Here is a 15,364-nt window from a genome sequence, read left to right as displayed (position 1 = left end):
TCCAATTTTCTCATCTATTCCTTCTACATTTTTGAGGACAAGAAAAAAGGAAGGAAACTGACACTTCAGGCTCCTGCTTCCCACCACACACCTTCACGCATCTACCATTCAGTTGTATTCATCATTTCTATGATTATTTCTTTAACATCTGTCTCACTAGATCTGTAAATGTGCTCAGGGCGAGGGCTCCTCTGTTTTTCTTTTTCTTTGTGCTGGCATGTAGTAGGTGCTCAGTAAGCATGTATTGAATTCAGCTTTGCTCATAACCCCTTATTCAGGTAGCAGTTACTGCATTCTTAATGTTGCCAAAAATGAAGGTTTCCAAACACTATTACTGCTACTGCTAGTAAGTAGCAGAACCAGTCTGAACCCAGATTTTCTGGCTGTTATTCCAGTGCCATTTCTTTTTAATAAAAAGTTCAAATGATAAGGAAGAATAAAACTAAATTAGTACTTCCTCCATGTGATATGCAAATTGGTTTTAAACCTGTAGTTTGGGAAGTCAGGTCCTTTGTCCCACTGCTGGTTAATTGGGGTTAAAACCAAGGTCGAATTGCAGATCTACAATATCATTTTCAAACAGAGGCACTTACTTTTGCTCCTCCTAGGCCATTTGATACACACTGGTAGGAGTAACACCAATAGTTTCTGTTTACAAGGCAGGTTAGAGTTTTTCCTCTAAAAATTCCCATGAGCCTTATTGACCTTTTCACGTCTTCTTTCTCTCTTTTCGAGTGTGATCCTTTAAAGTAAAGGCCACAGAGTCATCTTCACTGTGTAACCTTCCTTTCATGGCTGGTTCTCAAGTCCACCCGGGTGCATTTAAGATTTAAGTTCCAGAACTTTGATTCATTCAGCACTAACACTTTATAAAGCCCATATTCTATTCTGCCATATGTTGAAGAAAGAAATAAGACAAAGTCGATCATATTAAGATATTGGAGACACATACATAAAAAGATACAATATAATCTTGCAAATAAGTGATCAAATTAATTGGTTCATCTTGTGGAAGGGGCACCACCCAGGGGCTAAGGGAAGAATTACAAGATGAGGTAATTTTTTAGTTCATTTTATATCATATTATCTGTTTAGGAGCAAAGTTTATAAAAGGCAGAGGAGCAGTCCTAGGATCTTTCTCCTAGAAGGGGAAAATTAAAGAGAATCTGAATGAGTGAGATAAGTCTGGCCCCCCAAAAATCAGTTAGAAAGTAGGCAGCTAAGTGTAGGCATGGTCATCCAGGGGACCTAGGCTCCAGTCTCAGGATAGTGCTTACTGGGGTTAAATCTCTCAGGTTGTAAACCAATGGGGAATTAAGGACATAGGATGAGATTGTAACTGAATCTAATAATAATGAACAGCTGGGCATAACTTGGTCACTATCTATTGTATTGTTATACATCTAATGGGAGCCTGGTGAAGAAAGGCTGTGTGAACATGCCTAGGAAAGAAACCCAAGGCAGGGGATGTCAGATTCAATTAAAGGCAAAAAACAAACAAAACAAACAAACAAAAAACAAAAAACAAACAAAAACCAGTTACAGAAAATACTGTGAGATACAAAGGTAAGTTAGTCCTGCTTACTCTAAAAATTGCCTCCAGCATTTCCTACAGGAGAAAAGTGTCCTTTCTAGGTCACTTCCAAGACTCTTAGCACCGTGGTTCTGGGTGCATGTTCTGGGCCCTGCACTAGTCCCCATTTAGGAACATGGGGCTACCATAGCCCAATTCCATTTACTATCATCATTAGCATCTTTAGTAAATATTATTAATTGCCAGGTGTGATGCTAAGGGCGCTCATGTATTACTTCATTTAATCTTTTCAGCATCCTGAAAGTATAGCTACTTTTATTTTTTTGCATTTTATGGATGGGGAAATTAAGGCTTGAAGAGGGCAAACAACCTGTTCAGTTTGTATAACACTTTTTTTTTTGAGACAGAATCTTGCTCTGTCACCCAGGCTGGAGTGCAGTGACACAATCTCATTTCACTGCAACCTCTACCTCCCCAGGTCAAGTGATTCTCCTGCCTCAGACTCCCAAGTAACTGGGATTACAGGCGCCCAGCTAATTTTTGTATTTTTAGTACAGACTGGCCAGGCTGGTCTCGAACTCCTGACCTCAGGTGATTCGCGCCCCCCTTGGCCTCCCAAAGTGCTGGGATTACAGGCGTGAGCCACCGTGCCCGGCCAGGTTTGCAGAACTCTTAAGTTGAAGAGCTAGGATCACAAACTCCTAACATTCCATTCATTATACAAGTTATCCCTACCTTCCAAATCAGCTTACCTACCTGCTGTCTGTGTACTACACCTCACCACCTGGGTGTCTCTCAGACGTTACCAAGAGACAGAGTAAACCCATGCTTTCTCCTATCCAAACCAGTCTCTCCTGTTCCCTGCTTTGTCCAAGCCCAGTTGCAGGAATTTATGCCTTAAAGTAAACCATCATATGATAATTTCTCCTGAAAGTGTGCCTATTGAAAAAAAAGATAGGATATGATGGGAGGCAGACATAAACATTCTGGTCAATTTATTGGTGTTATTATTTATTTCAGTTAATAAACTGCCCTTTCGCTATGCTTCAGCTTTCCACGTGTTTAGGCAGTTTGGATTCTCCCAAGTCTGGATTCTGCGCTCCTCCGTGGGATTTAGAGCTAACTTACCTTTATCCCACAGTATTTTCTGTAGCCGTGTTGTTTTTTGTTTTTTTTTAATTCTAATTGAATGTCTTAAGGGGAAAAAAATCTAGTTCAGGATTTGAGCCCTGAACAGATACTTTTATACGGATATTAGTGTAACGAAAAAGAAAAAACTGGCTGAAATGACCATCAAAGGATATCTGGCCGAGTGTGTTGTTGCTCCTGTAGTCCCAGCTACTCAGGAGGCTGAGACAGGAGGATCACTTGAGCCCAGAATTTTGACGCTATAACAAGCTCTGCCAATTGGGTGTCCACACTAAGTTCGGCATCGACATGGTGACCTCCTGGGAGGAGGGACCACCAAGATGCCTAAAAAGGGGTGAACCAACCTAGGTCAGAAACAGAGCAGGTGAAAACCCCTGTGCTGCTTAGTACTGAGATCATGCCTGTGAAAAGCACACTGCGCTCCAGCAGCAACAGGAAAAGACTCTGTCTTTTATTAAAAAAAAAAAAAGAAGAAGAAGAAGAAGAAGAAAAAGAAAAAGAAAAGAAATCTGAGAGGTCTAAGGCCTCACAGATCTGAAACAGCTGAAAAAATTTGGAAATGACAAGGCTGCGTTCATTTCTAAGAGTTAGTCCAGTAGGTGAATGAAACTTTTTTACCCAGTGTTTTGGTCATTTTTGTAGTAGACCGAAGCCCAATTAAATGTACTAACTGCTGAAATTGGAAAGTGCGGTTGAGCCCTCCAATGCTGCTAATTGATTGTGTCTTTTACATTTCAGGAAGACATGTCCCAGGTGATTGGTCAGGGCATGGTGGCAGATCAGCAGAAGGCACTGGAATACCCACCTGACAATGTACATAACTTGTACTTTAGGTTTTGTTCTGCTGGGTTAGCGTGCGTTATAGACTGGGTTCCAAAAGAAAAGGAGGTGATTGCAATGAGATCAGATCTTTTATTACTTGACAGGAGGTTGTGGAGTATCATGCAACCTGAAATCAAGCCACAACTGTATCATTGATTCTGTGCAAGTTGCATGCAAATATCCTGTGTTCACCTCTCTGTCCCAATCCCCTAACAGATGTTTAAAAGGGCACCCCTGGCTGGGCATGGTGGCTCATGCTTGTAATCCCAGCACTTTGGGAGGCCAAGGCAGGCAGATTGCTTGAGGTCAGGAGTTCCAGACCAGACTGGCCAACATAGCAAGCCTGCTAAAAATACAAAAATCTCTTCCAAAAATACAAAAATTAGCCAGATGTGGTGAATACCTGTAGTCTCAGCTACTCAGGAGGCTGAGGCATGAGAATCACTTGAACCTGGGAGGCAGAGGTTGCAATGAGCCAAGATTGCACCACTGCGCTCCAGCCTGGGTGACAGAGTGAGACGCTGTCTTTAAATAAATAAATAATAAAAGGGTATCCCTGAAAACACCCTTGCACTTAAATAAATTCTATCTAGCCAGGCACAGTGGTGCATACCTGTAGTCCCAGCTACTCAGGTAGCTGAGGCAGAAGGCTTGCTTGAGCCCAGGAATTCCAGACCAGCCTAAGCGATATAGTGAGACTCCATCTCCAAAAAAATTTCTGAGAGCACCATGTCTTACACAATGTTAGAAATAAAAATTACAAATGGAAGAATTTCTATAAAATAACTTTAGGGTTCCTTACATTTGAATTTCACCTCTCTTAAAGAACTATAAACTTTTATCAAATTTTTATACTTCTGTTGCTGTTGAGCTTTTTCCTTGCTTTTTTTAACTCCAGATTTTCATATCTGTGTACTAATCTATGTTTTTGTCTGTCTAAAATGTATACATTATTACTGTGTTAGCTATTTTTATATTTAAGAAACTATAGATTACTAGAGTTTACAGGAAATATATATTTCAAACATTGCCAAAGAAAATGCCTTTGAAAATTCTGTAAAATTATATGCTGAAAACCCAAATTAAAAAAAATAGATACAGAATGAACCTTAAAAATAACCAAATTCAGTTCAACTGAAAACCTTTAAGCAATTTTTTTTTAAGAGTCAGTGTCTTACTCTGTCACCCAGGCTAGAGTACAGTAGTGCAATCATAGCTCACTGTAACCTCAAACTCCTGGGCTCAAGCAGTCCTCACACCTCAGCCTCCCAAAATGTTGGGATTATAGTTGTGAGCTACTGCATCTGGCCAATTATAATTTTTAAATTTAAAAGCAGGTTTTGCTTGAATGTATTTGCAAATACATTAAGGTGTTAATACTTTATATATACTCCCGGCCAGGCACAGTGGCTCGTGCCTGTAATCCCAGCACTTTGGGAGGCTGAGGCGGGTGGATCACCTGAGGTCAGGAGTTCAAGACCAGCCTGGCCAACGTGGCAAAACCTCATCTCTACTAAAAATACCAAAATTAGCCAGGCATGGTGGCGGCCGCCTGTAATCCCAGCTACTCAGGAGGCTGAGGCAGGAGAATCACTTGAACCGAGGAGGCGGAGGTTGCAGTGAGCTGAGATCACAGCACTGCACTCCAGCCTGGGTGACAGACCGGGACTCTGTCTCAAAAACAAACAAACAAACAAAACTTTATATACTCCCACCTACCTCAAGCGCATATCAAACATCTCTAAAATATTACAACCATAGAATTTTAGAGCTAGGGCAAATCCTAAATATCATCTTACATTCTTCTTCTTGCAGAACAATGAGCACCTAAACATCTAAATTATTCTCCTTTGGGAAAGTGATTTTAAGCCCTTTCTGCGGCTTCCAAAGAGAAATGGCCCAGAGGTCAGTGGGCATCATCTGCAGTGAGGCTGGCAGCTCACTATACAGAACTTTTCTACCCTTTGAGCTGCTCCAAAATGGAATGAGCTTCTTCATGGAAGTGGAATTTTCCATCCCTGAAGGTTTTCAATCAGAAGCTGGCCAATCATTTATTGATATGTTCTAAAAGGACATAAAAGCATTAATAGCTGTTATTAATTGAGCCTAAATTATTTCTGGCACAATGATGGGTTTATTTATTTACCTTTAATCTTTACAACAACCTTGCAAGATATAGATGTATAACCAATTTATAGATGGGGCGGTCAAGTGACTTGTCTGTGTTCACACGGCTAATTAGTGATAGCAAACTTAGCAACATATACCTTCTTTTGAGTATTGATTTTTATTTTCCTATCATGAGAGCCTGATGAAGTGTAAATCCTTTCTCTAGAAAAACACTGACAAGGGCCGGGCGTGGTGGCTCACGCCTGTAATCCCAGCACTTTGGGAGGCCGAGGTGGGTGGATCACGAGGTCAGGAGATCGAGACCATCCTGGCTAACATGGTGAAACCCCGTCTCTACTAAAAATACAAAAAATTAGCCGGGCGTGGTGGTGGGTGCCTGTAGTCCCAGCTACTCGGGAGGCTGAGGCAGGAGAATGGCGTGAACCCGGGAGGCAGAGCTTGCAGTGACCAGAGATCATGCCACTGCCCTCCAGCCTGGGCAACAGAGTGAGACTCCATCTCAAAAAAAAAAAGAAAAAGAAAAACACTCACAAGTACAATTTTGATACAACTACAAGGGTGTTTTACAACTAAACCAGTGATTCTTAACCCTGTTTTATAATAGGAACACCTAGGGAGCTTTAAAAAAAATCACAAATGCTAGGACCCCCATCCCAGACCAAAATAAACTGGCATCTAGGGATGTGGATCCCAGGCAAGTTTTGTTTTGTTTTGTTTTGTTTTTAACTGAGACTTATCGTTTAAAGTTAAACCATGGATTCTTAAGCCAGGGCTTCTTAAAAGAAGATTAAGTCTTAAGCAATAAGTCTCAATTAAAAAAAAAAACAAAAAACAAAAAAAACCTGCCTGGAATCCACACCCCTAGATGCTAATTTATTTTGTCTGCTATGGGGATCCTAGCATCTGTAATTTTTAAAAGCTCCGTAGGTGTTCCTATTATGAAACAGGGTTGAAAACCACAGGTTTAGTAGGTTGGATGACCTATAAAGTCCATCTCAGTTCTTATAATACAGTAACATACAACAGCAAATCCATTCTTTCTGATCTTTCTTGCATAGTAGTTTGGTTTTGTGCCAATGAATAAGCATGGGAACACTCCTTCATCCATCACCACACATACTGACAACTGGAGGCCCGCCTCTATGTATATATGTTTGGATATTTCACTTGGATTCTATGGACTGCTTCCTTATTGTTAAATTGAATTCAATTCCACCAATATCTATCAGGGACCTATTATGCACCAGATGCTACATGAAACTGGGATATAAAGAAAAGCAACAATCATCTCGTGCTATAGAAAAGTCGTAATCTAGTAATCTAGTCTGCTCTCTCTAGTGCTTTCTTGTTTTAAAAGTCGCGTGATTTTTCATAAAAGAACTCTGCGGCTTGCACCCAGCTTTGTTGGGAATCCATGTTCTTTCTTGAGGTGATACCACATGTAAGTTGGATGTAAGTACTGTGTGAACTAAGATACAGGCTCAATTGCTGCAAGAAGTTCTGTTTAGCATAAGAGTCTGTGTGTGGCTGTGTGTGGTCCGTTGGAGGATGATATGGTGTCTCCAAAGTGTCAGAGACCCAAGCACCTCTCATCTGATTACTATATCATTCTTATTTGATTACTCTACCATCCTCAAATGGTGGCATCCATTCTTTAGTTTAAGAGGGCTGCTTCAGTTATTACCAACACATCTGCATTCCAAGCAGTGAGAAGGGAAAGACAGGATCTTTCTCCTTAGGAGAATGACCTAAAAATTGTACATTCACTTCTGTTTACGTCCCATTGACCAGGACTTAGCCTGTTGGCACACCTACCTTCAATGAGGCTAATAAATGTGGTCCTTAGAATAATTGGATATCTAAGTCCTCTCAATGTTGTTTTCTTATAGTAACCCCTTATTTGTCCTTTTCCACTTCCTTCCTGATAAATCACTGATAAATGTGTAATTGAACAAGTCTTTTTTAGTCAATATTAAATGATGCTGATAGTGGCTGGGCACAGTGGCTCATGCCTGTAATCCCAGCACTCTGAGATGCTGAGGTGGGTGGATTGCTTGAGTCCAGGAGTTCGAGACCAGCCTGGGCAACACAGCAAAACCCCATCTTTACTAAAAATACAAAAAATTAGCCAGGCGTGGTGGTGTGCACCTGTAATCCCAGGTATTCAGGAGGCTGAGGTGGGAGAATCATCTGAGCCCAGGAGATCAAGGCTTTAGTGAGCCGAGATCACACAACTGTTCCAGCCTGGGTGACAGAGTGAGACCCTGTCCAAAAAAAAAGAAGATGGTGATAGAAAAACTGCAGGAAAAAACAAAAGAACATCCATAGAATCATTGCCTATCAGCTGTTTGATAAACACTTTAAGCTTGTAGCATTCTTCAACTATTGACTTCCAGTTCTACCTCTTTCTCTAATTAGCAGCGTGATTTCAAATATGTCACTTGACATTTATGCTTGATTTTCTGCAAAAAGAAAAAAAGTAATATTTAACTGTCAGGGTTGTTCATGTGATTGAATGAATTTATGGATGTAAAAGTGTTTTGAAACCTAGAAAGCACAGTGCATGGATGTAAAAGTGTTTTGAAAACTAGAAAGCACAGTGCATATGCACAATGGATGGTATTGTTTTGTTGTTACTGCACACTGCACAATGCCCTATATTGAGGCACAGCTTTCCACTGACAGAATCTTGAGGTGTTACAGTTCTGGAGCAGTTACCTTGGTCCTATTTCTAGACTCCAGGGGCAGCCTGGTGCTTCACTACCAGACTCTTCCAGCTGGGGTTGGGTTCCCTGGCCAACTGCAGATCCAGAAGGCAGGTCAGGTTACTACCTATATTTCTTAACTGCCTGTTAAATAAGCAAGGAGTCCTTTTGGTTTTTCTTAGTGTGTGTATGTATGTATGTATTTATTTTTGGAGACGGAGTTTCATTCTTGTTGCCCAGGCTGGAGTGCAATGGCGCGGTCTCAGCTCACTGCAACCTCTGCCTCCTGGGCTCAAGCAATTCTCCTGCCTCAGCCTCCCAAGTAGCTGGGATTACAGGCATGCACCACCACGCCTGGCTAATTTTTATATTGTTTTCAGTAGAGATGGGGTTTCACCATGTTAGCCAGGCTGATCTCGAACTCCTGACGTCAGGTGATCCGCCCACCTCAGCCTCCCAAAGTGCTGGGTTTACAGGCATGAGCCACCGCACCTGGCCCCTTAGTTTTTTAATATTAATATTCATTGGAGGTACTGTCAGCAAAAATCCAGAATTACAAGTTAATTTTTCCCAGACTCACACAGTAAAGGTCCCTGTACCTTCACGGAATTGCAAGTTCACTTACTACCCTAAGTTACTCATGTCTTCAGTTTTGCTTTTCTTTGTTCTTTCTTTCTTGTTCATTCATTCATCAAGCACTTTATTGAGTCCCTACTATGTTCCAGGCACTGGGTATCATAGGTGCCTGGAACATAGTAGGGACTCAATAAAGAAACTGTGCTTCCTTTATGTGAATTAAATGTCACTGATATACCTGGCATTTAGTAGGCTTTCAGTAGATGTTGGTTTTCTGTGTCCGCCCCTCATTTTGCTTAATTAACCTGCCAAATGCATCTTTGTGTCCCGAAGAAATGGACAGTGTTGATGCTCTAAACATCCCCAGCGTAGATTGTTTTTCAATGTGCACAACACAGATAAGTCACTTCAAAGTCCATAGATAAAGGGACTTCTTGCTGATTTCATCAGAATGAGTAGAAATTGCAAAATAATTTTTGTTTTGCCTCCCACCCCCAGCTTCATGTACAGATCACACTGACAGAGTATCTTCAGCTTTTATCTTTCCTCCCTTCCTTGGTCTGCCCTTCATCAAAGCATTTTAGTTGTAAAGTTAAATAGGGAAGCATGAGGAATGAGGCATAAATCATCCTAACTTCTTGCCACCCTCCAACCTTATATTCTCAAAAGATATCATTGGACTGCACCATTGTTTTGGTAACAATACACCAGTTTTAAAGTATTTTCTTGTTACCTTTCTCCTTTTTGATATTCATCTAATTTTCCTTTCTTTTGTAGGCTGTCAGCCAGATGAAACAGCAAAAATATCTAACAAAAGTCTCCTTCAGTTCACAAGAGATACCATTAGCACCAGCTTCATCATACCATTCAACAGATGCAGACTCCACAGGCTATGGTATGATTCTTTCCCTGAGCAGATCTGGCTCATTAAGCCTTAGAGAAGGCAAGGGATCATAATGTCCTAAAACGAGAACTGGACCAGGAGGCAGAAGTCTGACTCTGGATGCTTCCTCCGCTTCCTTAGCTTTGGGGCTTGGATAGGTCACTTCATTTCCTACACCATTTTTCCTCCTCTCTGCCATCGCCATTGCCTATTGCTTTTTGAATATAAAAGCACTAGAACAGAAAAGGACCTCAGTAGGTCAGGAGTTCGAGACCAGCCTGGCCAACATGGTGAAACCCTGTCTCTACTAAAAATACAAAAAATTAGCCGGGCATGGTGGCGCGTGCCTGTAATCCCAGCTACTCAGGAGGCTGAGGCAGGAGAATCGCTTGAACCCAGGAGGCAGAAGTTGCAGTAAGCTGAGATCGCACCACAGAACTCCAGCCTGGGTAACAGAGTGAAACTCTGCCTCAAAAAAAAAAAAAAAGAAAAGCAAAGAAAAGGACCTCAGTAAATGTTATTTGAATCTGAGGCTTCTGTATTATTCTTCTCTAATCTCTACAAAAGATTATATTTAGGTCTTGAGTAATATGTCTTTAAAAATCCTATCAAACCCAATTTTTAGCCCTGCAAATGTTGCTATAAGCTGTTTGAAGAATGTTGATTTTCAATGCTTAAAGAAATTGGCATGCACATTCTGTCTTTAAATTCCTGGCTTGAATTATGCTGACTGGGGGTTGAAAATAGAACTTTATAATAAATAATAGGTATTTCCACTTTGCTTTTTTTTTTTTTTTTTTTTTTGAGACAGAGTCTCACTCTGTCACCCAGGCTGGAGTGCAGGGAGGTGATCTCGGCTCACTGCAACCTCTGCCTCCCGGGTTCAAGTGATTCTTCTGCCTCGGCCTCCTGAGTAGCTGGGATTACAGGTGCCCACCACTATGCCCGGCTAATTTTTGTATTTTTAGTAGAGATGAGGTTTCACCATGTTGGCCAGGCTGATCTCAAACTCTTGACCTCAAGTGATCTGCCTGCCTCGGCCTCCCAAAGTGCTGGGATTACAGATGTGAGCCACTGTGCCCAGCCCTACTTTGCTTTTGTGCAGTATACACCAGTAAGAAATAAGCTCTTTAAAAGACAGTACTCACCAATGGCAAAGCATAACCCTGCATTAATTTAGCAGTTCTGAAGTCTTTGTGGTATTTGTCTTTTATATATTTTTTCATAAATATTAACTTCATAAAGTTCATCAAGCAGGTACTATTTTAAAGCATTGTCGTTGTACTAAAACATTTGATGCATGTGGTCAGAAAACTATGGCACATAGGTCAAATCTGGCCCACCAGCTAGTTGTGTATGGTCTACAAGTAAAAAAAGGTTTTCACTTTTTAAAGGTTGAAAAAACACCAAAGAAAATTTTATTAAAATATTCTATGAAATTCATATTTCAGTGTCCACAAAGACAAGTTTATAGATACTTATTTGTTTCTGTATCGTCAGTGGCTTTTTTCACACTATAATGATGGAGTTAGGTAGTCGCAACAGAGACAGTCTGTCCTCTAAAGCCCTATTAGAATATGTATACTTGGCACTTTACCAACAATGCATGCTGACTGTGGAGGTAGACGAGTTGAGTTTTGGTAATATATATCACATATTTATACTTGGATGACAGAAATTCAGCATCCTTCCTGGTTTTTATTGTCATGGTTAAATAAAAATAAATGAAGTTCATCATCCTACAGTTGAATCTGTAGAAATTTTATTCATTTCCTCATCTACTTACCAAGCATTTATTGAGGACTTGGTATGAGCCACGTTTGGGGCTGGTTTCCATGAGAGAAGTAAATAAAAAGATTGACTCAGGACTGGCTAGGGTGAGGCAAACATGGAGGCAGGAAAAGAAATGCCATCTCCAGGATGTCTCACCAGGTTTCTTTCTCTCTTCTCACTCAGGAGACTATGCTAGTCATTTACAAAAGCAGTATAAACTTTTTATTTACTTATCTATTTATTTATTTGAGATGGAGTTTTGCTCTTATTGCCCAGGCTGGAGTGCAATGGTGTGATCTCGGCTCACTGCAACCTCTGCCTCCCGGGTTCAAGTGATTCCCCTGCCTTAGCCTTCCTAGTAGTTGGGATTACAGACATGTGCCACCATGCCTGGCTAATTTTGTATTTTTAATAGAGATGGGGTTTCACCATGTTGGTCAGGCTGGTATCAAACTCCTGAACTCTGGTGATCCTCCCACCTCAGCCTCCCAAAGTGCTGGGGTTACAGGCGTGAACCACCGCACCCGGCCTAAAAGCAATATAAACTTTTTAAAGCACCCATGAAAGTGTGCCACTATCGTACATCATTTTTATTGTAAATTAATGGGAAATGTAGTATAAAATACATATGCTGGAAAAAGATTTAGAGACAAATTTGGTTTACAATTTAATATTCTGACTTGCCTGTATCTTACCTAGAGCCTGTTTCTTTTTGTCTTATTGGCAAGATTTTTCTATAAAGAAGTCGATAGTAAATATTTTAGGCTGTGGTCCACACAGCCTCTGTTGTTGTTTCTCGCCCCTGCCATTGTAGTGTGCTAGCCACCATAGGCTGGCCATAGGCTACTTCTAAATATGGCACTTTTTATGGTTGTGTCACTGAATTTCTTGCTCTTAACCAGGAGGCCTTTAGATTAATAAATTCCATATGGATGGGAACAGCAGATATATGAATACCCACAATGTGCCAGACTCTGGGCTGGGCGCCTCACACACACTGTTCATTTAGTTTCTCTAACAGCCTCTTTAATAGTGGTTACATGCATTTTTCTGATGAGAAGTGAGCTCCACTTTCACCCTCCTGTTAAATTCCTGCTTAGGAACTCAACTGTGGCTCTGTGCCACTCCAAAACCTGTGCCTTTTCATCTCAAAGACCATAATTATCACTTAGTTAGAGCAGAACCCCCACAGGCTTACCTAGAGCCTGTTTCTTTTTGTTTTATACCAGAGATTGATAAGCTTTTTCTATAAAGAAGCAGATCATAAATATTTTAGGCTTATGGGCCACACAAACTCTATTGCAGTTACTCACCCCTGCCGTTGTAGTATGCTAGCAGCGATAGGCTAGGCATAAATGAATTAGTGGGTTTGTGTTCCAGTACGACTTTCTTTACAGACACTGTGATTTAGACTCATATCATTTTCACAAACCTTGAGACATTATTTTTCTTTTGATTTTTTTTCAAGCTTTTGAAAGTGAAAACTCATTCTTGATCCGCAGGCTGTAGTCCGCTGACCCCTGCTTTTACATAGGTTTAATGAGCACTGGGATCTCATCTCAGCTCTGTGCATTAGCTGCAGCTGACCAGCAGATGGAGCCCTCTCTCATCAGCCCTTTCCTGAATTATATCATAATGTAAGAAACAATACTCATGGTGATCAAACTTAGTTATCAGAAAATATGACATTTTCTGGAGACTGTGATTTGTATGAGCATCTCTTGAAACTATTCAACATTTTTAATGTTTTGAGGTTTTGTTGTTGTCGTTGCCATTTTGAGATGGAGTTTCACTCTTCTTGGCCACGCTAGAGTGCAATGGCACAATCTCAGCTCACTGCAACCTGTGCCTCGGGCTCAAGCAATTCTGCTGCCTCAGCCTCCTGAGTAGCTGGGATTACAGGCATGAACCACCACGCCCAGCTATTTTTTGTATTTTTAGTAGAGACGAGGTTTCACTATGTTGACCAGGCTGGTCTCGAACTTCCTGACCTCAGGTGATCCTCCCACCTCGGCCTCACAAAGTGCTGGGATTACCGGCGTGAACCACCGCGCCCGGCCAAACGTTTTGAGTTTTTAATAGGTTAGGTTATCTGGAAATGCATGTGTGTAGATTTTATGCTGGATAAACAGGTGTTATTTAAACATTTTTTCTTAGCCTATAAACATTTTTTCCCTCACTCTTTGGAAAAACCCAGCCTAAAACAATTGTTTTGAAAAATAAACCTTTGTAAAAAAGCAGTAACTTTTAAATAAACTTTTCCTCTATGAATCCCGCAAGTAATTTTTGAGTCTTGTGTTTATATACATTTTGCTTTACTATATATGTAATATATTTGGGGATAAATTTTAGGTAATTGTTATTTTCAGGTATTTCATGCTTTATTGATTAAATCCTTTATACATCTTAATAATTTAATTCATCTGATATGCTCTAATTGAAAGTATTTAGGCACTGTTTCTTAATTAGTATTCTATAGCTCAGAATCTCCTGTTATACCAGCCTTTATTCTCATTGTAACATAGGGCTTCATATACCTAATCATTTAATCATTGTAATTTTTCCATACAGATTTTCATGATGTATTTTAAGATTTTAAAACTTTTAGCCAGGTGCAGTGGCTCACACCTATAGTCCTAGCACTTTGGGAGGCCAAGGCAGGCGGATCACCTGAGGCCAGGAGTTCGAGACCAGCCTGGCCAACATGGCAAAACTTCGTCTCTACTAAAAATAAAAAAATTAGCCAGGCGTGGTGGCGGGTGCCTATAATCCCAGCTACTTGGGAAGCTGAGGCAGGAGAATTGCTTGAACCCAGGAGGTGGAGGTTGCAGTGAGCTGAGATCGCACCACTGCATTCCAGCCTGGGCGACAGAGTAAGACTCTGTCTCAAAAATATAAATAAATAAAATAAGATTTAAAACTTTCAAGTAAAATTGATGGGTTGAGGGGTGGGAGTTATCTTTTTAATCTCAACAGTGTCATCCCTGGGTGAAGAGGCAGGAATGACCCAGCTTTTTGCTTCATGGTGTTTGGCAGGAAAAGAGTGCAGTGATAAACACGTGCAAGCCCCACACTCCCCACGTGGTGGAATGTGTAGGCTGAGCTGCAACTCTTACGCACCGGTCATGCTGTGTTCAATTCTTTTCCAGGTGGTTTCCAGGCTCCTCTGTCAGTGGACCCCGCAACGTGTCCCATTGTCCCTGGACAGGAAATGATTATAGAAATATCCAAGGGACGTTCAGGGCTTGGTCTCAGCATTGTGGGAGGAAAAGACACACCCTTGGTAAGTTTCTAGAAGTAAAATGTATCCACTGTCATAGAACTAGTTGTTGAGGTTAATTTTGGCCCTACGCCACAACTCTGCAAGACTTGCCTTTTTCATAGTATGAGGAGAAAATGTGATTATAAATAGATGTGCATCCATAGTCTAGCTAGTTTTCACATTTTTCTCAGTGTTTAATTTTCATCAGTGCTGGGCGTGGTGGCTCACGCTTATAATCCCAGCACTTTGGGAGGCCAAGGCAAGCGGATCGCTTAAGCCCAGGAGTTCAAGACCAGCCTGGGCAACATGGCGAAACCCCATCTCTACAAAAAGTACAAAAATTATCTGTGTGGGCCGAGCACAATGGCTCACGCCTGTAATCCCAGCACTTTGGGAGGCTGAGGCAGGCAGATTACTTGAGGTGAGGAGTTCAAGACCAGCCTGGCCAACATGGTGAAACCCTGTCTCTACTAAAAATACAAAAATTAGCTGGGCATGGTGGTGCACACCTATAATCCCAGCCACTCAGG

At 41.1% G+C, this 15,364-nt stretch overlaps 1 protein-coding gene across 9 annotated transcripts in view; it reads left to right on the top strand.

Moving 5' to 3' along the window:
* Nucleotides 1-15,364, top strand: part of PATJ (PATJ crumbs cell polarity complex component) — a 424,767-nt gene that overhangs the window by 331,389 nt on the left and 78,014 nt on the right. For all 9 annotated transcript variants that reach the window (XM_054484672.2, XM_054484719.2, XM_054484700.2 and 6 more), the window contains 2 exons: nt 9,694-9,811; nt 14,722-14,855. In XM_054484672.2, coding sequence (XP_054340647.1) covers nt 9,694-9,811; nt 14,722-14,855 — 252 coding nt within the window. The remainder of the gene's footprint in view (nt 1-9,693; nt 9,812-14,721; nt 14,856-15,364) is intronic.

Source organism: Pongo pygmaeus, chromosome 1, assembly GCF_028885625.2.
Source record: "Pongo pygmaeus isolate AG05252 chromosome 1, NHGRI_mPonPyg2-v2.0_pri, whole genome shotgun sequence".
Lineage (NCBI taxonomy): Eukaryota > Metazoa > Chordata > Mammalia > Primates > Hominidae > Pongo > Pongo pygmaeus.
Note: the sequence above shows the minus strand (reverse complement) of the source record. Positions and strands in the feature narration are given on the sequence as shown.